At 39.3% G+C, this 25,667-nt stretch overlaps 1 protein-coding gene across 5 annotated transcripts in view; it reads left to right on the top strand.

Moving 5' to 3' along the window:
* dlg5a (discs, large homolog 5a (Drosophila)) overlaps positions 1-25,667 on the top strand; it is a 47,429-nt gene extending 21,762 nt beyond the window's left edge. For 2 of the 5 annotated variants that reach the window (XM_038292898.1, XM_038292896.1), the window contains 27 exons: positions 3,043-3,273; positions 3,777-3,961; positions 4,159-4,284; positions 5,353-5,485; positions 5,599-5,726; positions 5,818-5,993; positions 6,738-6,841; positions 7,467-7,559; positions 7,726-8,757; positions 10,411-10,531; positions 10,620-10,764; positions 11,476-11,609; positions 11,728-11,817; positions 12,139-12,307; positions 13,480-13,557; positions 15,469-15,631; positions 18,257-18,390; positions 19,127-19,291; positions 19,377-19,560; positions 20,133-20,281; positions 21,617-21,787; positions 22,039-22,229; positions 22,313-22,456; positions 22,575-22,702; positions 22,882-22,991; positions 23,411-23,520; positions 23,641-25,667. In XM_038292898.1, coding sequence (XP_038148826.1) covers positions 3,043-3,273; positions 3,777-3,961; positions 4,159-4,284; positions 5,353-5,485; positions 5,599-5,726; positions 5,818-5,993; positions 6,738-6,841; positions 7,467-7,559; positions 7,726-8,757; positions 10,411-10,531; positions 10,620-10,764; positions 11,476-11,609; positions 11,728-11,817; positions 12,139-12,307; positions 13,480-13,557; positions 15,469-15,631; positions 18,257-18,390; positions 19,127-19,291; positions 19,377-19,560; positions 20,133-20,281; positions 21,617-21,787; positions 22,039-22,229; positions 22,313-22,456; positions 22,575-22,702; positions 22,882-22,991; positions 23,411-23,520; positions 23,641-23,744 — 4,698 coding nt within the window. In that variant the 3' untranslated portion in view covers positions 23,745-25,667. The remainder of the gene's footprint in view (positions 1-3,042; positions 3,274-3,776; positions 3,962-4,158; positions 4,285-5,352; positions 5,486-5,598; positions 5,727-5,817; positions 5,994-6,737; positions 6,842-7,466; positions 7,560-7,725; positions 8,758-10,410; positions 10,532-10,619; positions 10,765-11,475; positions 11,610-11,727; positions 11,818-12,138; positions 12,308-13,479; positions 13,558-15,468; positions 15,632-18,256; positions 18,391-19,126; positions 19,292-19,376; positions 19,561-20,132; positions 20,282-21,616; positions 21,788-22,038; positions 22,230-22,312; positions 22,457-22,574; positions 22,703-22,881; positions 22,992-23,410; positions 23,521-23,640) is intronic. The other 3 variants (XM_038292900.1, XM_038292899.1, XM_038292897.1) reach the window with 2 other exon arrangements.

The raw sequence follows: 25,667 nt of genomic DNA, 5'->3' as shown, positions 1-25,667 counted from the left end.
TGTGGTGCTGCTGCCTTAACTGCGACTGACTTTAGGCTAATGTTGCAGCGTGGGGTTTCTTGCTCCACGTCTGTCGCAGTAAACCCAAACCAGCTCCAAGCAACGGATGATTTTATTCCTTTTTTCAGGACTAACTTCATACTCTCACCTGTAGCCATGATGTTGCTCACCGAACTGCACCGTGGAAGTAATACTCCAGCTACGGAAGCTCCGGGGAGCCAAAATTGCGATGTTATACAAAATAATTTATTCATTTTTTTTTTTTAAATCACCTGCAAGAAAAATTTGAACTGTTAATGGAACTGATTTCTTTGCCCCAGCCTATGTTATAACTACAAACAGTACTGAATCATTACGAATAAGGTGATGCTGTTTTCTTTTAAAAACAAAAATCCTATCCTTTTAAAAATCCAGTGAAAGTTAAATAAGAGTCCAGTTAAGTCAGTACAAATCCAGATGTTCTTTAAAGGCCACAGAGGTTTGTTAAACCGTCTCATAAATACCAAGGAGCACAGCTGGCAGGTTAGGGATAAAGTGGCAGAAAACTTTGAAGCAGAGTTGCAGAACACTGAAACATTCATTGCTTTAAACAAATCATGGAGCTCTGTTCAATAATGAATCTGGAAAAGGAAAGTTTGGCCTGCCAATACATGGGTAAAAATTGGAAATGGGAAATATGTCAAATAAAGTAAAGGTGACTAAATGAGGCCTGAACTTTTTAGCCTACAAGCAAAACACTGATAACAGACATGATAGATATGCAAAGCTGCTTGAGACATAAAAAATGCTACATATAAAGTTTAACTATCCTTTTGGAAACATAAAGGATGTTTTCTATTGAAAAGAGTTGTCATTTTATTACACTGCAGGTGTCATAGAGTGTAGTTGGTTATAATAATTATAAATGAACTTTATTGATCTCACATTGGAGAAATGTACCTCTGCATTTAACCCATCCCCTTTGGGAGCAGAGGACAAGGGTCTTGCTCAGAGAGCCAAAGTGGCAGTCTGTGGGAGTGGGTTTCGAACTCACAATCTCAGGTTTCTATGTTACGCCGTGTTGATGGTGTGTATAGTGTATTTCTGCTGCTCTGCAGGCACCAAATCCTTTTTAGATTATTTGATTTTATATATTTTTCTATAATCCAACCTGTATCTGCAGCATTAGAATCATTGTACAATTATTTAAAAATGTCCCACCAAAGATCTCTTTAGCAGTTTATTGCAAACCGTTGAGGTTATAACATCCATAATGTTTTGGAGGGTTGTGCTCTGTGAGCAGGTGCTTTATCAAAAAATGAAATGCAGACCCAGTCTGCACTTTACTTTGAAGTTATTTTTGTCTCTTTTACCCACAGGTTTAAATGTAGTGGTAAAATGCTGTTATGTAAAAGTCCTTCCTGCTCTTTTCCATCTCACTGCCTGACTGAGCACTGATTTTTAGGCTGCATGTCTGCTGTGAAGCAGATTACACACAGAACTGCATGACATGAGCAGTTAGAGGACGATGCATCAGTCAGCCAGTGGTCAGAATCAGACTTTAATTGATGGACTCTAAACAAAGATGGGCAGAAAATATGTCGGTGTTCTTTTTTTTCTGCTATAAATGCATCGTTCAGTTCTTTTTCTAAAGTTTATTAGAAGTCAAATAAACGTTAGGGGCATGGCCAGTATTTTAAAATACTTACATTTTCTCTTGGATTCAAGCTCATTAAAAGCCTGACCAGCCTTTTTTTTTTACATTCTTTATATTGTCAACTCTTGATTTTTTATTTTTATTTGTTGTTTTTTTTGGATTAAAACAGTAAACACAAGTAAGTTGGTATTACAGTTCTAAAAGAAATCCGTCAAAATCATAACCTCAAGATCAGACATTTAAGGGGAATTACAGATGTTTACTGGCTAGTAAAACCCTGATTGCTGCATCTCCAATTAAAAATAAACGGAGCTCTGATTAGGAGACATTTTAATTGTGGTGTCCTATAATTATCATGAGAGCAAAAAAATTACAAGGAAAGGGGTGCGCTATATTTAGATTACCACATGCTGTGTTGCACTGCTGGTTCTATAACAGGGCAACAAAATGAAAAATGACACAGTCATTAGAGGTACGGAGGGGTAGAAGCCACATAAAAACAAATGGATAGGTAAGTTACACTGTACATCTAATTTAGAAAGCTGGGCTTAAAAAAAGTGGCCACTGACAGTGGTTTATTTGTTCCATTTTGATGAATCCTGCTTCAGGTTGTGTTCACTGAAACATATAAATGATTGTTTTACTGAGTCATTTCTTCTTACACAGTTTTCAAAATCCCTGGTAAAGCCTAAAGTTATTCTTTTCTGCAAATTTTACGGCCCATAAAAAATGACAGTAGCCTTGGTGGGAATTCATAATTATAAAGATGCTTAGTGCAATATTTTCTCCTTGGGCCTAATTGCAGCTTCTTGGATGACAGGAGGGGAGGAAAGGGAGATGGGTTTGACTAAAGTCATGTTTCTTCATATATTTGTCTCAGTTCCTCTGCAAACAATCCTGCAAGTTGAAATTTTAAGTTAGTTTATAATAAGATATAGCTGGTTGTATGAATAGGATTAAGGTCTGAGTGCATTATGCTGGTGTTTATCTAATGCTTTAAAGTTGGAGCATATGATTGCTGCATTCAATGTAAATGCTGTTTCTGTTATTTCTTTATTCATTCTACAATATTTAATATTTAGGTGATGTATTTTACAAGCTGTGATCACATTAATAATTATTAGTTATTATCCAGATGACTATCAACTATGAAGAAAATATTCTTAATGGCCATGTGCTAACTGCTAGACTTTCAAAATGAGACAGAATAGATTGCTAGCTTCTTTTTCAAGAATCAAATGAATAGGCCTTCTCCTGAAAGGACTGGACCTCAACATCAGACATAACTCTAAAAGCTTCTGCTGAGCAGATATTATGTCCACGTTTTTTTTGAGGCTGTATTAGCATTCTTGTGGCGTGATTCAGCAGGAACGGTTGCTTGACTTTGAAGGCCTTTTTTCAAACAGGAGTTAAACTCTTCCCTGGTGGACCGGGACAGGGCCATCTGTGAGAGGAACGAGCTGCTGGAGAAGTACTGCCATGAAGTGAAGGACAAAGCAGAGGCCCAGAAGGAGCTGAGCCAGGCCTGTAAGGACATTGAGATGGTCCGAGAGGAGAGGGATGTGGCTCGCAAGGAGAGGACTGAGGCCATCATTCAGAGGGATCAGCTACTCAGAGAATACTATCAGGCCAGACAGGTAATCAATCTGTTTGTCACTCTCAAGTCTCTTAAAGACATTTGATTATTTTTCCAGTTTTCTTTTTTTGGTTTTTATGATCTGCTATGTTGCCTGTCTCATCTGTAATCTCTGTCATGAGCTATGATTAACACTTCACTAAGTTAGCCTGAGGTAGGAGGCATTGCATCACAAGGATTACAGGAGCATTCCCTAAATCACTAGCATGAAACCCAGCATAATCTAGATAAAACTCATATTCAAAAAGGTGGCATTTAGCCATTGCCTATAAATATTTGATTTATCATTAAAAGAATTGGTTTGTTTTTATTTGTTTGCTTCCATCTTGACTTGGCATAAAATATAGATTTTTAAGCTTTTTTAAAAAAAAAATAGAATTTAACAACTCTTGCCGATGTTTTTTTTTTTATTAAAAAAAAAATGTAACTAATATTCTATACATATGCATACAAACTTATATTAGTTATTTCATAAAAACCTCAACATATTTAATATATTTCCAGAAACAAGACTCTGCTACCCTGGACATGGAACGGGCAAATAAGGAGATTGAGATGCTGAGGAAGCAGTATGAAGCCATGTCCCAGGAACTGAAGGAGGCCACACAGGAAGCAGAGGTGGCCAAATGTCGAAGGGACTGGGCCTTCCAAGAGAGGGATAAAATTGTCGCAGAGAGGGAGAGCATAAGGTCAGCGTGTGCCCGTGTGTTTGTTACCTTGTGGGAACCGTTTAAGGCCATTTTCCCAAGAATGTATTACTTTGTGGGGGCTAACAGGAACCAGGGGGGACTGGTTCCAGTACGTGTGTGTATTTTCAAACCTTTAATTAATTTCTGATACACACTTCTCTTCACATCCTGCCACCATCTGTTCTTCCTCCACACAGAACTCTGTGTGACAACTTGCGACGAGAACGGGACCGGGCCGTCAGCGATTTGGCCGACGCCCTGCGTAACTTGGACGACATGAGGAAGCAGAAGAACGATGCATTGCGAGAGCTCAAAGAACTAAAGTGAGTCTGCTCTTGAGTTTGACATGCGTCTCTGCTTCCAGCCCACAGAACATGGGTTTTACCCCACAGCTGCATTTCCACCTCTTTCCAGTTCCCTCCTTTTGCACTGAGCCATCATGAAGCTTTAAATGAATGTCCTGATATATTTGGCAGGACTTTCATTTAAGGAGATTAAAATTTCATCCCGGAAAGTATTAGTGTTTTGAGCACATGTAAACATTCTAACTCACACTGTCTCTAATTCTCTGATTATGTATGATTCAATACTGCATGTAAAGGCTCCCTCTGCTGGTGAAAGCATGTAATGCAGTTATTTCTTAGAGTTTAGACTTTTAAGGCTTGAATTTAGGCTTTTCAAAAAGTTTAATCTATAACTCAACTATAAGTTGTCAGCTGTCCTTTTTTAGATTTTACTCTGAGAAAAAGTGAATTCTCTTTTATGTAATTCTATGTAGTTCCTATGCAGCAACATTCCCTCTGCATCCTCTTTAAAGGTACCTTTGGGCTTTGAATGTCATTGCAACCCTACAGGCAGGCCTCTTAAGGACCTCATACATCTTGCTGACAAGTGCACTCTATTTTTTTTTTCTCCTTTAAATATGATTTCTTTTCCCCAGTATACAAATCAGAAAATCTTTTTCCTAAATAAAGGCCTTATTATGGTTTAAGACGAACTCTGAAACCAGTTGTATCAAGTTTAAACTGTGTACTTAAACAATGTGATATGCACTGCAGCACCTCACAAAAGTATTTATAGCTGTCAATGTTGTTACATTTGTAACATTACATGCTATGGTGGCCAACAGGTGCAAATGCGCAGTAAACGACGAAACAAGCTGCAAAACAAACTCTAAAACACGCAAACAGCAAAAAATCCTCATGTTTTCAGATTTTTCTGATTTGATTTGTTAAAGAAAAAAACAAGCAGAAGTTTGTAAGTTCACAGAGTTTGAGTTCAAAGTGTATATTTCTGGAAAAGGTTATGTTTACTGAGAAAGCACTGATTTGTTGGAAAATGGTTAATTGAATGTTGGTGAGTGACATTTGACCCTGCTGTTCTGTGTTCAGGGAAAAGATGGAGAGTCAGCTGGAGAAGGAGGCCCGGTTCTGTCAGCTTATGGCACATAGCTCTCATGACTCTGCAATTGACACAGATTCCCTAGAATGGGAGACAGAGGTGGTGGAGTTTGAGAAAGACCGGGTAAGACTGCGATGCCTGGGATGGTTCGTCTAAAGACGGCCCTGAAAAGACAACAACAAACAGGAGCTAAAGAGAAATAAGTTGACTGACTTCTTTTATCATTGCTTTAATAGGAGGATATGGATTTGAAGGCTCTGGGGTTTGACATTGCTGAGGGGGTAAATGATCCTTATTTACCTGGAGACTGTGGAATATTTGTTACTAGGGTGGATAAAGGAAGTGTTGCTGATGGAAGGTTAAGGTACAAAACTTCATCAATATTTCATTAATACATCAATAAATGGATAAAAGTCTTTTGAATTGATAATTTTCTCTTTTTTTTTTGACTCCAGAGTGAACGATTGGTTGTTAAAGATAAATGACATCGACTTGAGCAATAAGGACAGAAAACAGGTGGTGAAAGCTGTCCTTAATGGAGGCGGACTGATCAACATGGTGGTACGAAGAAGGAAGTCTCTGGGAGGAAGGCTGGTCACTCCTGTTCACATCAACCTCATGGGACATAAAGGTATATTACACTAATTATTGGACATACGATTAATCACATTTAATCAAAACTTGCTGTTTTAAAACCCAAATTGGTCACCTACATGAATTATGTGGATCGAAAGGAGAACATACTAGCTTTAATAAGACTTATACATAAAAGCGACGTTAATAGAGCCTTGATTTTATTAAGATTGGTCCCTACAAGAGCTACAGCATTGAAAAGTAAGTGTGACATCGCCTGCTGGATTGGATTTTGCTGACCAGAGTGGGAGTTGTGAGCTGACCCGACAACACACAAATGCTCTCACACCTCCCGAAAGGGATTTAATCCTCCTCATCTTTTCCCCTTTGACCCGTTTTCATGTAAACTAATCTTGGAAGGATGAATTCAGCAGTTAAACTTGTGTTGTTTTCTTCAGTGCGATCAAAGTGACTGAGAGGAATAATTGTATTTTCAAGGTAGAAGCAGACAGAGAGAGATATTTCCCTGATGGACAGATCCATCCGGATCATCCAGTCCAAGGTTCTCTTATACTCGTTTCTTTTTGTCCTTCAATCTTTATATCTTAATACTGAGATTGAGTTCGGGAGGTTTATGTTGTGTCTGTACTGTTGAGGTAACATTATTCTGCTGCAAGATAATTCCTTTTTATTTTATGGTGGTAGAGATCCCAAGGTCTTTTTCCAAACTCTGATGTTCTGCCTGTATTAGTGTACTTTCTATCCACCTGTGTCACTTATCCTTCAATCTCCTGTGTTTCAGACAGTGGTATTGGTCTGGAAAGTGGGGTCTTTGTCACTGCCATTGCCCAGGGAAGTCCTGCAGCCAGGGAGGGCTCGCTAACAGCTGGAGACAGACTTATTGCTGTGAGTAATCTAAAAACATCCTGATATTACCTGTTTTTTATTTATTTATTTTTTTTTTTTTATTTCAACGTTTCTTGGTTTGGAATTGACACAGGTTTCCTCACCTTAATAATTCCAATATTGATCTAATCCACAACCTAAATACCAAACCCTGATAAGGGGAGATTAAATTGAGGAAAGTAAAAATAAGTCTATTCCCCTCTTTTAATCTCTTAAAATAAACTAATTTAGATGATGAGTTGAATCTTTTTCTACAGAAAAAAGTTTAATAAATCTGTATTTTTTGCTCAGGGTTAATTTGCTATGAATCTCCCAGCTGCGTCGGTAGCACTCTCTACTGCATGCATACAAACATTAGACTTTCTCTGTTTCAAAGAGCACTGTAGTTGAATCTTTTATGGTGGAAATCTGTTTCAAAGTGCAGAGCACCAAAATAGACTGACCTAGATCTCTTTTGTTTTCCTGTTAAAACTGAAAACTACAGACACTCTCACCTGAAAGTAGTTTTTAAAACCTTATTAGGAATATTGGTACGAAAGACGTATCCTTACACCCCAGAATGATTTAAGAAGTTTGTCTTCAGGTTAAAGTGACCTGTCCTTATTTTCATTGTGTGTCTGTGTAGATTAATGGGATCGCTCTTGATAACAAATCTGTGACGGAGTGTGAGGCTCTGTTGCGGAGCTGCAGGGACTCGCTGAGCCTCTCCCTTATGAAGGTGAGCCAGTTCTCTTTTCTAACTCTGATCTCCTTTTTCTCATTGAAACCAGAAGTTTCTCAGCATGCCCCAAATACCAACTGAAATATGATGCATCTACTAGTTGTCTTTTTCATAATTCTTTTAAGCTTTTATCATATTTTTTGACTTATTTGTTTTCGCATAGTTTTTCCCTCACAGCACATCAGGTCAGAACATCTTTGAGAGCCTGCGTGATTCTTCAGAGAAGACCAATGGACGCATGCTTCTGTCTGAGATACACTCCAGAAACAGTCGCAACCTGAAACACAACAGCTCGACACAGACGGACATCTTTTGTCCTGATGTTGGAAGTGCTAGCTCTAGCAGCATCTCTGGGGACAGGAGGAAGCTCAGGGGGGATGACGAGATGTACGGGGATGTGAGCAAACCATTCTCCTCAGTTTCCCTGCATGCTACTAGTCTGCGCCCACTGGCAGACCTGGGAACGGGCCGATATGGACCCAGTGCATTTCAAGAGTGCTGCTCGTATACAAAGGGACCTTCCTCCTTACCTTTCGAGCCAATTTCTCACTCTGAATGCATCAATATGGAGACTGCCCTGGAGAAGAAGCACAGTGGCGGGACGTGGCCCAAGATGATGGTTGGCGGTATGTCGGTAGTTCCAGACAGTTCAGGTCCAATCACAGCAGCTGCCCAGCTCTCCATCTATAAATCTCCCAAGCAGAGGAAGTCCATATTTGACCCAGACACTTTCAAACGCCCCGAAACTCCCTCCTCCAAGCTGGAGTACTTGACAGCCAATCAGATGTCAGCTGTATCTTCGCACTCCCCACAGTCTTCAAAGACAGAGTCCCTCTCATCCTCTTCTACCCCTACCCCAACCCCTCCTACCCCTCCCACCCGCAGTGACTCTTTTAAATTCAAACACAAACATCAGAGCAGCTCCGCCTCAGACTGCACCATAACCTCTGATGGCAAAGGGGAGGCCTCCATCTCCATGGCAGCAGGAGAGGGCAGAGAAAGAAATGAACGAGAAAGAGACAGGAACGGAAACCACTACTTCCTTGAAGGAAAGGTCCTGACTTCCAGAAAGTCATGTGATGAGGACATTGGCCGTACCAGAGGGGAGGAGCCAGAAGTGAAGAGGCCTCGGCCGAAATCTGCCCCGGCTCTGCGACGTCGGACCCCAAAGACCATTACTCATCCCATTTATCAGGTCAGTAGATTTAACATGAATATGGAGTTTATTAAAAACGAATTACTGACTTGTGTGTACGCATGTCCATGTGGATGTAGCAGTAAAAACATTAGCAGGTTACAACTGTTCATTTTCCATCTTACCCGGTCTCTAAAAATACAATAAAATGTAAGTAAATTACTTAATCACGTGATGTGATTTTCAAGATGTTTGTTTTAGAATCCATCTCTCACATCTGAAGAAGATCTGTGCTTAAAATGAAAGACTTCGCAATGCTTTGCAAACACTTGTGAATGGGATGAAGGTCCAGTTCCTAGTAGGACACTGACTCATAACATACAGCCAGAACTACAGCAGAATGACATACATAAACGTACCTCTATGTTTTAGAATAGCAAGTCTATGTCCAAACATAAACTTACATAAGAACCTAAAACTTAAATGGATGTTTTGGTGATCTCTATCTAACTTAGATGTTATTTTGCAGATAACAAATAAGAAGGCCTCTCTTTATATCTGCAAATCTCAAGAGGAAAACCTTCAAGGACTAGAAGCTGTAACTGAGCTAAATATTTAAAAAAGGGCATAAACTCAGGCTAATATTTGTTCTTTTCATTTACTTTGTATTGATCAAAATCAAGAAATAAAATATGAGATAGAAAAGATCAAGACGTATGAAGACTTTTGAAAGGTTCTGGACAGGTGGAGCATATTAGCCTGACGTAGTCCTACTCAATTCTAGTCAGAATATGAGTCTGATACTGCTCCATAGAGCTGTGATTATGGGGCGTGTTTCGAACGAACCAGGAAAAAAAATGCCTCTGCACTCAATTGGATAGATCTACAACCAATAAGAGCAACGGAGTGTGTGACGTATGTTAAGCAACGCATAGTTGTTGTCAACAAAAATCAAAGCGTACAATTGCACGCCTAGAATAAGAAGATGAGCCTTGATCGCGTTTCTCTGTTCCTCTTTTACAATTTATTTGCTGTCGATATCTTCTAGAACAGACCTACTAGCAGAATCTACTCACCTCGACTCTCCAGTGTCAGCCATTGTTGTTGTCACCCAAGCGCGCTTTGGTGACGTGGTTGATTACGTTACTGTTGATCATCTGTCCATCATCATGTAACGCCCGCCCTGACAATTTGATTGGCCCGCCAGATATTGTGCGAGCATACTCGCGCTACTATTGAGCAATGCCAGACCGAACTTCCCGACCTCAAATGTTGTGGGCGGAACTAAGTTCGGAATGGCACCCAGGCTAGGAGCATTTAACCTTTTCCTCCTTAATCTGAAGTTCCTTTAGATTGAAGGTTTCCTGTATATATTGTTAATATGTTAGGTTTGGAAAAAACAAAAATCAGCACAACTTTATTTACCAGGTAGTATCCATTTAGTCAAATTTAAGCCTAAGAGGGTTTTGGTCTGCTTTCTTGAGTGATTAATACCAGAATGCTGGTATAGACACCCAGCCCAGGAGCTGAGTCAGAGCTGGGAAATTTAAGCCACTCAGCCAGTTACATCTCCAGACCCCTAAACACAATCCATTCATTTCATTTTGTGGGCTCTGCTTGCTGCCAGTTTTCTTATTATGAGACTTTTCCATAAAAAAAAAAGGATTCAGAAATGCTTTCCTAAAAATGCTGTTTGTCTCTGATTTTTCACAGAGCTATTCCAACGATGATCATTCACCAGACTCCAGGGACGTGCTCCACTCCTCCCCCAGCCCCTCAAATCGCCACAGTGTCGGCTTGGTCCCGGCTGTCTACAACGGATCCCTACCCCCCAGTAAGCTGCTCTAGCAACACCTGCTTAAAAATGAGCAGATCAATGATATTCCACTGTCTTTAACATGCTGCCCTGTCTGTTTAACCAGATTCAGCCCATCGCGGACTATCTCCTTGTCCCGCTGTGACAGCTGTGATGAGGAATCCTGTATATACTGTGCGCAGTCACCGCGTTCATACTAGCAACTGTCCATCTGTAGCATCTCAGATTTGTCACCAGCACACCCACACCAGGTTAGCTTTGATCAACCACACATATTTTTTTATTTCTTCTTCAAATCTAGAATTTTAATCATTATTATGCCTCTGTAGTTTGGATTAGTTAAGCAGAAATAAAAACCAATGCGTGTCCCACAAGGCTCAGACCAAAGCCCACTGTTCTTTCATGTATTCATTATAAACCCCCAACATCTTATGTGATGAATAATGTCAATTGATATGAATATTGTTTACCTCTATGATGAAAAATGCTACAAATATCCTTTTTTTATTCATTGCAGTTTACTAACATATTTCTCTTTTAAAATTTGATGTTTATATGTTTTAATGCTGTATAACTGAGTAATTGTTCTGTTTATCTGCGAGGCACATACCAGTTTGTCCTTCCTCTTCTTTCCTATTTATAGTAGATCACTCGTCTAGCTGTACCCACAGTTAAAGTTATCGTCCACTTTTGTAAGGCACACTACCCTCTGAAGTTTGCATTGAGGTTTTATCATACATCTTATGTAATATTCTGTTCCTGATGGGCCTGTTATAACAACAAGTAACACTAAATTATTCCAATCCCGAAGGCACACATGGCTAATTAAATGTTACATTGTGTCTCAGTGTTGTGCTTTTCTTTTGTAGCTTAGCCCATTGATTCATTAAATTATTTAAATTAAACATGCAGCTTTTGCAGGCATGTTTTGTGCACAGCTCTAACTTTATGTGTGTTGGCAGCCCCCAGCACCAGGGTCGCCTGAGCCTGGACCTAAGCCAGCAGAAGCGCACCAGTGATTACTCTGAAACGGCCTCATCACGCAGCAGCAGAGCATCACACGGTACAAATTCACTGCCCTCCGGCACACGACTCGGTCAGTCTGACACCCAAGCACGCACGCAAACACAAACGAAGGGTTTCCAACACCTTTTGGCTTTTTCTTTTGGAACTTTGTGACAGAGGTTTTCATTTCTACATATTATTTTCTTCAGGTTCTTCCAGTAATGTTCAGTACCGCACAGAAAGGATCAAAATCCCCTCGACTCCCCGTTATCCGCGCTCTATGCTGGGCTCAGACAGAGGTGAGCTTCAAACTGTGGGAAAGAAAAATTATTACATTTAAAAATATATATATTAAAAACGATTTGAAGAGACAGTAACCGGGGTTATTATAGTTAAACTGTGGCTAAATAACAGAGTTAGCCTGGAGAACCACATGATGGTAACATCTCACATGATGATCCTCAAAGAAAAAAACAGGATATCCAGGATTATTCATACTGTGTGATTAAAAGCAGCAAAATTACACTTTTAAAAATGTCATTAATCTTTTATGAATCTCTGTGTCACAAACTAATGCACACTTAATGTCTCCCTTTCTGCTCCTTTTTCAATAAATCCAGGGTCTCTGTCGCACTCTGAGTGTAGCAGTCCAAGTCTCATCACCCCACCACAATCGCCACTGAATCTTGAGACATCCTCATTTGTCAGCAGCCAATCTCAAGGCTCCATTTCCACATTACCTCGCATCTCAGTGAGCCCTGTGCCAATAGGAGAGCGCAGAAAAGACAGGTATCTATATTAATAGATAATGGAGCTAATTTTAAGGAGTTTGTAAGCAGATGGCTAAATCGCTTTATAAACGCTGTTTTAAGTGTTAGAAGTGTTTGTGTCTAGATTGTCTGACTTGGCTTTTAAAGGATGTAGAAAAAGCTGTAATCTAAACAGTGGCCGTTTCTCAATTCACAATTACGCGAGTACAGACTCGTGTCCGCACCAAGTATGTTCTTCAGATGAACACAGGAAAGTATGGACTTGCACACAGCAAAATCTTGGTTAATTGGAACAGAAGCGTACTTGGGACGTCACCACATGCTCAGCTAGTCTGGAGCTGCATTTCACTTCCTGTTATTAATAGTCTCTAGATTATGATAAATTCTTACTTTTTTCATTTATTGGGAGAAAAATAATTAACACAGTCAGATAAACACAAATCCAATGAACATTTTGCCATATTCAACAAAAAACTCGCTGTCAGTCGGCTGGTTGTCCCGGTCCTCTCAACTTCAGAAATGTTTTGTTTTTTTAATTACGCAGTAAATCGGTAAATGGGCCATATAGTGACTCTTAAAAGTATAAAGTTCTCACCTCAAATTATCTTAAAACTTACTTTTATTGAACAACGGCAACAGAAACTATAACTTTTAACTTAATACTCTGAGCTCTGTGAGAGCTCCATTGAAAGCTGCTGCTGCCGCAGTGCATGCTGGGACAGCTGTCAATCTCACAAACGGAAAAGTCTGCTCTGATGCAAACTCTGTAAATAAGGAGGGGCGAGAACAACATCCAGGGACTTTGTCTGTTCTCGGTCTGCTGTTCTTGTGAATTTGAACAGCACTAGGGCTGAGGCTGATGATGTGTCACGAGCACACGAGAACGCACAAGTACACATATTGAGAAACGGCCAGTGATTAGTAGTTTGAGATATAATGTCTGACATTTTATACATCAGCTCTCAAAAATGAGCTCATCTGGTTGCCTGGCAACAGGACTATCATAACACACTGTGTGATCTGTTGTTAATTAACTTTAGAGGAATTAATTGATTCATTCCTCCAACATTCTTGTCCCATGTTGTACTGACAGCATGTATCTGGCTTTGACTCTCTCTGTCTTTATGTATCTGTCTCTCCCCAAACTTTTCTTTATCTTCCTCCTACCTCTTTGCAACCCCGTCCCTCCAGATCTCTTTATCGTAATCGATCTTTTCTAAGGATTCCTCTGGCTGCAAGGCCGAGGTTCTCCTCTCTCAGGAGCCTCAGGTTTGTCATCCCTTATCACCCTGCAAACAAGGGAATGCCTCCACTCTTTCCCTTCCCTGCCCCACCAGTCCAGTGTTCCAAATGTTTTATACCAGATAAGATGGTGGAAGTATAGTGGATATCCTGGAGGAGCAGAACACTCGTTTGCAGTCTACTTGACTTTGTTGAATATAAAAAGAGGTTTTGTTAAGTTTTTCCACTCAGCCCCAGGGAGGGTTGTTTAATTTTGAGATTTATTTCTTTGCATGCAACAGTATGACTTGTGCCTTAGGAAAACGTAGAAACTCCAATTAGCTACACTTGGTGAACTTCAAAGGTGTGATGTTTTTTGTTTGTTCTTGCACATCAACCCCCCCATGTCCAAGGACCCACTTGAATCTCAGTGCATGTACCAATAATGCTGTATGCATGTGTGCATCTTTGCCTTAGGCCAAATCACCCTTCAGTCTGCAGTATGTATGTTATGCAATGTATTATTCAACATCCAGCTTCTGGGTCATATTCCTGTCCATACACCAGCACTCTTGTTTACCCCAGTCTCTGGCTGCAGTCCATTTCCTCTTATCTGTGTTTATGAATTTGGAAGACATGTTAAAGCCTACTTTATTGTGAAGACTCAAAGTTCATGCTCGTCTGCTCTAAATGCGAGCATTTCCCTTTTCCTCTCCCTTCTAACTACTCACTTTGCATTCATGTAGTGTAACCTAAACCCTTCTATTTTGCTCTGTAATTCAGGTATAAAGTATCAGTCCACCAGACCCACTGCCCTGCATCATTTTGACATTTTATTGTTTAGTTTTCTTTAAATTGCTTTTAGCAAAAGAATTAAATAAAATTGCCACAATTGAGATCAGAAAGGAAAAATGTAGAAAAAAAAATCTAAATAGTACTGTTACTAAATAGTACCAGTCCAAGATGGTCCTGGTGATGAACTGAAATTATTTTTGCAGGAACAAGATAAACTTTGACTTACCCATGGACAGAGCATGTGAATGGAGCAGAGCACCGCGCAATTCCCGCCCCCCCCTCAGGACGATGTTCTCTCCTTCGCTCTGCCTCTCAAAGTTGCACCAGGACAAAATCAGGCCCGCGCTTACCTTTATTTTCCTGCCGCTCTGGCGAAATCGCTCCTCGCTCGCTCAAATTTTCAGGAGAAGACATGTTTTGACATTTTACCTTCATGTAATTATGCCAGGGCCCTGGGACACACGGCGTTTGATTTAATGATGTGACCGATACATGTGCATTGTCTTATTTAACTGACTGTTAAATTATTTCCCAGCTGAGATAATAGCGTATTATGCATGCATGCACTCCATTTTTAAAAACAGGCTCTTAACCCAACGATCACTTAATGTAAACCCGCTCTGTATTGTTAAGTATAGTTAGTACACTTTTTATCGCACAATATGCAATCCTCGTCTCTGCGATTCCGTGGTACAGTTGAAACATAGACTATTACAGATTTTAGGCACACACTATAGCATAGGCATTGGCCTAGATTTTAAGTCAAACATGATTTAAATAAAGTCTACGGACCTTAGTCTGAACAGATATGGAGATTGTTAAAATCAGATATGTGAGCGCAAGGGGGAGCTAAATTCATGCAGGACATTGGGATCTAAGGACCAGGACTGAAAATCAGAAATAAACCAGCACATACTTTAGAGGCTCTTACTCAAACTCGGGTTCAAATATTACTAAAGCTCCACTTCAGCTTTCTGTTGATATTCTTTGGTTTGCCTAATTTCAGTAAAAGACCGAAAAGTAACTCCCCAGAGCTGCAAGTAAATAATTCATTCCAGCTTTGAAGAAGCCCATCATCCTTTCCCTTCTCCTCTTTGGTGGGTAGTCATCAAGCTGTGGTTCCGTGTTAACTCCATGGTAATGCTGATCACTCTTTTCCATCAGACCATACTTGGAGGAACCACGCAACGTGATCGTGCACAAGGGGGCAGAGCCTCTGGGCATCTCTATAGTCAGCGGGGAGAATGGAGGGATCTTTGTCTCAAAAGTTACCGGAGGGAGCATCGCTCACCAGGCTGGGCTGGAGTATGGAGACCAGTTACTGGAGGTATTGACAACCAACCATATCTCAGGGATAAAAACAATTAACGTGTCTTTTCAGATACATAAAATTATTTTAATTGATACTTTTCATAAGATGATATATAAGCTCTGCAAATTATTCAGTAGTTCTATATGGCTTCACTTCTAAATATGCCTCTATTTGCAAAGAACATGAGAATTTAAGAAAATCTATTTTTAAATCTTAGTTTTAATACCTAGATTTTAATTTGTAGCTAGAAAAAGTTGCATTCCCTGCAAAAATCCGTTGTGAATGCTGTGTGCTAAACTGTAAGCAATAAGTGGAAAAATGGCAGAAAGAAAGAGAAATTGAATTAAAAATGGATTGGAATGTCAGAAAACAGAAATGCTTAATTTCTTTCATGAATGCTAGCAGAAGCAATCTGAAATTACCAACAGATACATGGCTGAAATATCATGAATTATTAAAAAAGCTTAATGGCTGCCCTGAAAGATGAAGGACTATAGACAAAGTTGACAATATAAAACCTGCTGCAATCTAAAAATTTTTTAGCAGAAACAGCAGAGAAATTAGTGTGGAAAAACTGGAATCTTTTTGGATTAAAGAAAAAATCTAGTGGCTTAAGGATAGTGACTGAAATGTTGAAGAAGAATCCAAAGCCAACAGCCCTACATGCAAGGCAGACCGTGAGAAGCAGAGGAAGCGCAGACAGAGAGGCTTATAGAAACACAACTAATGCCACTTAACAAGCTAAAGTTATCCTAAAACTACTAGTTGTTCAAAATAATTTTTGTAATACTGAAAATCAAAGAGACTTAAAAACACAAGGACTTAAGAAACACATGGAAGGATAAAATATGGAGAAAGATTTGATGAAATAACTTTTCCTTAGGTTGTTGATACATAAGAAAATCAAAAGAATTGTGAAAAAAATGCATGAAAGACCTTTCAGTAGATAAGCTGAAGACACAGTTTTTAGAAACAAACTGCTTTAAAAGCTTAAAGTGTTGAGTAAAAGTAAAATATGGACAGAAACTTAAAATATTCATGTAGGACTGCCAGCAGAAATCTATATAAAGCATTTCCATAAATATGAAGAAGATTTTAGAAATCATAAAGGGGACCAATACCATCTGTTTGAGGTGTGTGTGTGTGTAAATATATATATGAAGAATTGCATACTACTTGGATGTCAAATAATTGCCATCATGGCTTTGTCAAGCTGCTGCCTACCTTTGTTAAGCAGGAAAAAGACTAATACAAAGTAAATCCAGTAGAACTTTACAGTCCAACAATAGTCGAATAAACTTTTGGCTCTCAAAATGTATCATGCCCTAATTGTTGCTACTTACCGATACCACTATTTTAGTGCTGGATTAGGGCCCCGTCCGATACTGGTATCTGTTTCGGTTAAACACTAATTATAAGGTGGCAGAAACATTTCAAAAGTTGTATGGTATTTGCAGCTAAAGGTATGCGGAAGTAGGAAGTAATGGCAAAATAGAAGTTATAGTGGAATTTCGGACATTTCTGTTGGAGTAAAAAAAGCAGAAGAAGTTGAATAATTCAAAAAGTAAAAGAATTATAAGTAGCAAGAGATATAGCTGAAATGTCCTGAATGAACAGATATTGTTAATGTTTAATGGTTGAAATAGCACAAAGTAAACAGAAGCAGCGAGGCAAAAAGTGTACGGAAGCGACCCGAATAAGAAGTAGGAAGAAGAATTTGAAAGAGAAAAAATATCACAATGTGAATGCTTTACAACATTCACACAATAAGAAGTAGGAAGAAGTAAAGAATAAAGAGAAACAGACTGTTTCTCAATTCAGAAGAACAGGAATTGCTAAGAACGTAGGAAACTATGGACTTGGGGAAAACAGGAGCACGCAGAACAAATCTGTGTTAATGGACTCTATGCAAAACTCCACTACTTCCTGAACTACCTGGTTTCCATGGTCCTCTATACATGGGATTCTTTTTTTTATTACACACTAAATCAGTAAATGGGCCATATAGTGAAGCTAAAACTTATAATTTTCTCACCTCAAAAGATCTTTAAAATGTACTTTTTAAAGCAACAGCAACAGAAATGTGAACTTTTAACTTAATACTCTGAGCTTCCCTGGAAATTGCTGCTTCCACGGTGCATGCTGGGACAGCTGTCAGTATGGATAACGCACAACTCTGCTCTGATGCATGCTCGGTAAAAAGAGAGGCATGAGAACAACATCCGGGGATTGTATCCATTCTCTGTCTTGTGTTCTTGTGAATTGGAACACTGCTGTGGGGTTTCACCAGCACATGAGAACACACAAGTACGCATATTGACAAACAGCAAATTTGCAGCATTCACACAATTAGATTTCGTAAAACCAGATTATGTCATAAAAGGAGGGTAGGGGTTGAATGTTGTACTTTTGGATATCATATAGTTCAAAAACAAAAAGAAAAGGTGAGGAACTTGAGAAAACTGCCATCTCTATGCTCTGTATTACAAAAGAATGTTTCATGAGTAACGATGACATAGCTATAGGAAGAAATACTGCTTCTTCTCCCCAGAGCAGTTCTAATCATTTATCATTCATTCTCTACAAACTTGCCTTTTAGCCACTTAATGTCTCCCCCTAAACGCTCCCCTCTCTCATCAGTACAATGGCATCAACTTGCGGAACGCCACAGAGCAGCAAGCACGTCTCATCATCGGACAGCAGTGTGACACCATTACCATCATGGCCCAGTACAACCCCCATATGTACCAGCTGGGCAACCACTCTCGCTCCAGGTAATTCTGCCTTAACTTGAAATCTTCCAGTTTGGGCTCTTAATTCTGAAATCCAGGCATTATTTTCCTTCGTAAAAATAAAAGCTGTTACATTGGTCATTGTGGTCATAATGATCTATTGTTAGACAAACTTTTACTGGAAAAAAATAACATAACCTGTTTATTAATGCGATATGTCAAAAATGTGGTGCTTCATAAAATTCAGTAAATACAATGAGTATGAATACAATACAGTCAAATTAGTGCATCTTATTTGATTTGTTCTGAAACTATTAACTTAAATTCTTAAACATTAACTCTTCATTTTTTGGTAAATGAAACTGTTTGAAAAACGATCATACATTGTAAAAGCAATTATTTAGGCACAAAGTCATGAATGCCTAAATGTGAGTTAAACCACCTAGTTCATGCGCAGTCATTTGTCTAGGGAAGTGTTGGCCTAGTGATTAGAGCAGTGCGCTTGTGCTCTGAGAGGGTTGCAATTGCCTGGTTCGATCCCCACAGCCTGCACTAAGGGTCTCTTAGCAAGACCCTTAACCCCACAATGCTCCGCACAATGGCAGCCCACTACTCCCCAAGGGGATGGGTTAAATGCAGAGGTAAATTTCTTCAATGTGACACCAATGAAATTCAGTTATTATTATCAAATATTTTTGTTATGTCTCAACTGAGGAACAGATGAAAAATTGTCCTGTTCTCCTCCATTCAGCCAAAACCGTTTCTTTGTTTCCTGCAGCTCCCGTCTTGAGCCTGTCAGCACTCAGTTGACACCCCAGGGGAGCGGAACTGCGACTCCTGACAGCCACTCTGCTATTGATACGCTCAGTGAGCAGGACGAGGGTACGCTCACCCCCTCATCCAAGGAGACCACTCCTACTACCAGCCCTAACAGTTGTGTCAGGTAAATATCTACTAAAGACTGATCCAAAATATTCTAGAGGAAATAATCGTTCTATCATGGTAAACCGGCTCATGTTTTCCTCTAGAATGCCATCTGAGAGCAACAGGAGGGTGAGTGAGCCCCGACTGGTGACTGTCCACAGGCCTGGAGTGGAGGTAGGAGTTACGCTCTGTGGAGGGAACCTGCGTGGCATCTACATAGAGAGCGTGGATGAGGACAGTCCTGCCAGAGGCCCTGATGGGCTTCTTCCTGGGGACCTCATCCTGGAGGTATGAACATGTGTATGGATACCATAACTTTGAAAAAAAAAAACAACAACATTTTGTTCAAGCTGTGAAATAGAGTTGCTGTTTTTTAACTTAGTTGGGGAATTGGAGGTGCTGCAGGTTTTCAGTCCTAATGCATTTGTGTTCCTCCTTTCCTAGAAGGTCTTGGCATTTTCCTTCATGTCATTGTGTCATATTGATCTGCTCACTCCTGTTCCACAAATTCTCTATAGACATTTCCCGGCATGCTCCTACTTAAGCTCTCAGCCACAGGGAGTCTGCTGTACAAATTGGCACTTCTGTCATCAGACGGCACAGCCTCACGCTGCCCCTCAATCTCCATGTTTTTCTTTCCTCATATGTGGCACAAATCAATACTGCAACACTTTTTTAATAGTGTCCAAAGCTTCAAAATAAAAAATAGCTATTTATGAAGCTAGCCTTCCCACTCAGGGGAAATAGTTTTTGCATTACTCAACTCTTCCTTTGTTTGAGTTTTATGTTTTTATGAGGATAGTCTTTCTCAACATTTATTGTAACTGTTTGCTTTTCTCGATCCTCTGTGTGTTTTTCAGTATAACTCGGTGAACATGAAGAATAAGACGGCAGAAGAGGTGTACGTGGAGATGCTAAAACCAGCGGAGACGGTTACATTAAAGGTGCAGCATCAGCCGGATGATTTCAGCTCAGTCAAAGATGTACCAGGAGATGGCTTTTATATTAGGTGTGTATAAAGGAGCATCTCACTATTAACATATGCTGGAAGTTTTTTTTAAATGATATTCATAAATATGTATTTAATGATGTCATGTGTATATGCTTATTGAAACAGAGAAGAAAAACAGTTTCCTTAACTTGTGTCTGGTAGTTATACACATTCTACGTGGATGGATCTTTACAGTCAGATAAGTGGAATGTGGATAGAAAGAAAACACGGGTCTGAAAGCAGAGAAAACTTTAGAGGTGTATATAATGGGTTAATGTGAATAAATATATGCTCTGTTGCTCAGTGAGCCAAAGTCCTCTTTTCTGTTAAAAGTATGTTTTACATTTAAAAAAGACAAGGTTCTTTTGAGTCTTTAGGTAGAGCGAAGAAGTGCAGAATTAACATCTTGTTTGAGTCATTGATCGTGGTAACGCTGCAAGATTAACTCTATACGTTAGTTCTGACCTCACACTCCTTTTGCAGGCTTTATTAATGACTGATTGCTGGACAACCTTTATATGATGATTATTATAATTATCAGGGCCATAAAGAAGCCCTATCAGTTCCAATATCAGAATCCAAAAATAAGAAATAAATGCTTGAAAAACAAAAACAAGTGTAATAACATGTTACTAATCAACTTTACATTTCAATTTCACTTTCTAAATTGAAGATATTTTGCATTCACTCAAAAAATAAGAAAAACAGTTTTTAAGGTGGTCAGACTTTGTCTGTTTTTTGGAATAGTGCACAGAAAATGAACTCAATTATTTCACCAGCAGCTTCATTGCTCTCTGTCATGCTATCTATAGACCTGAGAGCCCTTCGGACAGTTTGTCCCTTTCCTCCCCAGCCATTTATGTCCCAGATCTATGGTGTCAATGCAGCGATTCTAATTCGCCACCATACAGGCTAATCTGGTCCTTTATGTTCGGACTGTTTCCTTTGGTCCTTGCAATCACGCTGCATACTAAAGGACAATGAAGCTCTGACTTAGTTGGCTTTTATTCTCGGTGTGTTGCCCCAGCTGCCACAGCCACTTGTCATATAGGCAGGCAGGTTTGTGATGTCATATGCAGTAAATACACTCCGCTTGCTTGCCTGACACAGATAGGCTGCTTGGGAATAACCAAGGAGCTTCCGGCAAGACACAGTGCAGGACGTTTTTGTCCATAGATAACAGTGCTTTGTGCTTCCTTTGTCACTTTTCTTCTGCTTTGTAGATTCTTAATCTTACTCTCCTCATACCTCATCCTCTCTCCCATTTTTATCAGCGTCACGCTTCTCTTCTTGCCCTCGTACCGCCCTTACTTTAATAACTCCCTATCTATCCTTGTCTTGGCCTCCCAACAGAGCACTTTACGACAGGGTGGGGGAGGCGGAAGGAGACCTCAGTTTCAAGAAGGATGACATCCTGTATGTGGATGAGTCTTTACCAAAGGGCAGCTTTGGGACCTGGATGGCCTGGCAGCTAGATGAGAACGCACAGCAGATCCAGAGAGGACAGATCCCCAGCAAATACATGTGGGTGGAAAAAGCAGAGACTTGGCTTTTATTCTGAATTTAATTCTGATTTTACTAGGCTTCTTCCCTCAATGGTGGCTTTAGTGCATTTACCTTTTAGAAAAATGATTGTATTTTTAGTTCTGATCATAAAATCAGATTTTTTGTTCTCACTGCAAATCTAGTAACTCCAAACACCCAGTAGAATCTCTCTAAGCCATGCCGCTGCAGCACACAACCTTTAACTAACATGTTTTGTGTGTGTGATATAGGATAGACCAAGAGTTTTATCGCAGACACAGTGTGACAGAAATGAAGGAAGATTCAAGTAAGACCATCTCTGCTGCCGCCCGCCGATCCTTTTTCAGGAGGAAACAGAAACACAAACGCAGCAGCTCCAAAGACAGTAAAGAGATGGTGCCTCTGGACACCATTAGCACCGACTCCATCCCCTTCTTGGATGGTAAGGACAGAGAAATTGTATTATAGTTAAAATACAGCAGGATGAACGATAATTTTACCTCCGCTTTATTTATCGTTTTACAGACTGTGTAAGCCTCGCATACCAGCGGGTCCAGAAGGTAGAGTGCACCTCTCCCCGACCGGTACTCGTACTCGGGCCTCTCAGTGACCCAGTCAAGGAGATGCTGGTCAAAGAATCCCTTGGGAAGTTCTGCAGATGCCTGCTGGGTGAGATCTGCTCACATGCTGCAGAGAACTGGGCAATTTTCACCAAGTTGATTAGTATTCAGGGGAAATCTATCTAGCATTATATAAAGTGTTTTATTACTTTTTTGCCCGTCTGCAGAGGTGATGAAGGCCTCCCAGCAAGCCATCGAGCGTGGCGTCAAAGATTGCCTCTTCATTGACTACAAGCGCAGGAGTGGACATTTTGATGTCACCACTGTTGCTTCTATAAAGGAAATAACAGATAAGGTATCAATCACCGCCTTCATTCTCTGATAATACGTTAGAAAAAACTAAGTTGCTTCTATTCACCCTTAAACTCTTTTTTTACGAAAATAATAATCAAGATTACTGCTTATCAGCCTTGGATGCTTGGAAATGTAAATTCCTGCTGGTAACATCTACTGTTCTTCATTGTAAAATTACAGGGCTGTCATTGTTTGCTTGACATCGCCCCGCATGCCATCGAAAGGCTCCACAGTGTTCACATCTATCCTATTGTTGTCTTCATCCGCTACAAAAACGCCAAGCAGATTAAGTAAGTCTCAAGTAATGAAGGTGGCGACTTCCTGTCTGCTCCGTTTGACTAATATGATAAAGTAGCATGATTGTAAATAAAAAATATAGATGCTATAAGAGAAGAGAAAAAGTCTGTTTTGTCAAAGCATCATGAAAATCTGAAACTGGAGTTTATTTTATTAAGTCTCTGTGTTTTAGACCAACACAAAGTTGTGCAAAATGGATAAACATTTGATAGATAAGTCTTTAAATTTAGGTGTGAACAATAGAAAATATATATCTCATTACCTTGACAGTCAATTTTAGTTTTCTACTTATTTTACCAACTAGACATTTTAACCGTAAAACCACTTTATCATCCACCTGCTGTTCTATTGTTGTAATTTCACACATGAAGCTCTTTATATCAATATCTCCTGTTTTATATTTTCCTTTCAGGGAACAGAAGGATCCCATTTTCCTGAGAGATAAAGTATCTCAAAAACATTCCAAGGAGCAATTTGAAAGCGCGCAGAAGATAGAACAAGAATACAGCAAATTTTTCACAGGTTGGTGTGCCGTCATTCATTAAAATATCATGGAAAATAACACGCAACTCAAATCTCTCCACTTTTTTTTTTTTTTTACCTAATCTGTGGGCTTTAAAAAACTACTTTTATTCTTTTCAGGTATTGTCCAAGGTGGAAACCTCCCATACATTTGCACTCAGATCACCACTATAGTTGATCAAGAACAAAGTAAAGTCCTGTGGACTCCACTTGGCTCCCCCTAGAGGAGACTGGCCGCCACTACAGCGAGTCGAGGCTCTGCTCTCATTCCCTAAACACTAATTAACTCTTCCACACCAATAGGTACACTACCATGAGCTAGTTGTGTAAATTATTGATATATTTTTTTTAATTTTGTCTTTCTTATGTTTTATAATCAGTCTCCTTTATCTCTGATGTTACTCTGAAGCAGGTTGGTAGCATTGCATATAAACGTTCTGGTTCAGTCAGTCTTCCCTGAGGATTTCTGTCTGTGTGTGTCGTTATGCTGCATTGTACGTGTCCGTTTACAGTCCCCAGATTAGTCTGAATATTGATGTTCAGTAATGAGTGTCCCTTGACCATAAACCTCAACACTAATGAAGTTCTGCCGCTCCTGACATTTGTGCTGTCCCTACAATTATGCACCCATTTGATAATGACTGACAACTAATTATAAGTTATTTTAATGTACGTACGTTTTTTTTTATTATTATTATAATTTGTGCACGTGAGGGTTGAAAAGTGAGAACACAGCTTTATGATTAAACCAGTTTCTGCAAATGGTTTGTAGCAGAAATTCAGTGCTTTGGAAACGTAATACCAGCATTGAAATCAATCATTACATTTCTTTAAAAGTGCAAATACATTCAACCTCTTTAACATGTGTAGCTGTGGGTTTAATGAAGTAGCCTGCCACGAGTCTCATGTTTCGCTCTATGCATAGTTCCCATAGCAGCTGGGTGCGTGGACAGTTAGTAGGCCTTTCAGAAGTGCCTTTACAAACGAATATTCATTTTAAACCAACCCAGGATCATTTAACACTAATAATGACGAGTTTTAGGTTTGCTTGTTTTTTTTTTTGTTTTTTTTTAATAGTCCACCTTAAGCTAGACGATTAAGGGGCTGATTTGAAACCAGCACAGTTTGGAATGAGAAACAACGGTAAGGCTTTGAAGAAACAGTTTAACTCCTCAGAATGCACTCCAGGTTAAGACTAACCACTGTGTAACTATTGTTCTGCTCCTTTAACATGTATTTATGAATAAAGCTTATGCCACATATATATGCAGACATATCTGGTAAGATAACATATATAACTATATTAAATGTATTGTCACTTGGTAACACTCCTTTGAGCCTTTTGCATTATGTCTCAACAGGTTTTTAGCATGTTTTTATTTTATTCCTTGTGGTTGGTTGTCAGTCACCCTATTCAATTTAAAGACACGCTAAGAAGCATAGTTTGCAGGGTAATATCTTTAGGGATTTTTTCTCTCAAATATCATTAGATGTAAGTGACTTTTAATTGTTGTTTGATAGTTTTTTAAATTCAGAATGCAAAAAGTAAACCCTAAAATATTCACTCTTCATTAAAGCTATATCCTGCATCTTATTGTGCCAAAATCCACTGAAACACCTTTATCCTTATATTATATTATATGTTTCCTTTTTGCACTTGTTAATCTGTGAACCCTAAACATGTAACTGTTCTTAGGTTTCAGGCATACTACAGATAGGTACTGTAATTGCTAATGCAACTTTTCATGTTTTTGTTTCACATCAGTTCCTTACATTTCATTGATTGCCTTTTTAACATATATATATATATATAAAAATCATTGATTTTTTTTCAAAGATCGCTTCTTATTTGAGTTATTGAAAAGGGATCTGTTCTTGCACATTTTTGTAATGCAAATTTGTCCATGAGTGTGACTATTGGGCTACAGTAAAAAAAAGCAAATTGTAATGTTACTATTTTTCTTATTAGTTAGGGTAAACCAACTTCAGAGCGAGACTCAACATGAGACGGTTGTGTATTTAGAGCGGAAAGGTCTAGATGCCAGGTACTGATTAAACTCATTTCTTTTATTAAAAGAATGTTATTTGTATGTTGAGACATTAAGATGAGAATAAACTCATTTTCTGTATCACAACAGGGCCTCTGA

This window comes from Cyprinodon tularosa, unplaced genomic scaffold (genome assembly GCF_016077235.1).
Source record: "Cyprinodon tularosa strain WSP-4 unplaced genomic scaffold, ASM1607723v1 ctg32, whole genome shotgun sequence".
In the NCBI taxonomy this organism is placed as follows: Eukaryota; Metazoa; Chordata; class Actinopteri; order Cyprinodontiformes; family Cyprinodontidae; genus Cyprinodon; species Cyprinodon tularosa.
Note: the sequence above shows the minus strand (reverse complement) of the source record. Positions and strands in the feature narration are given on the sequence as shown.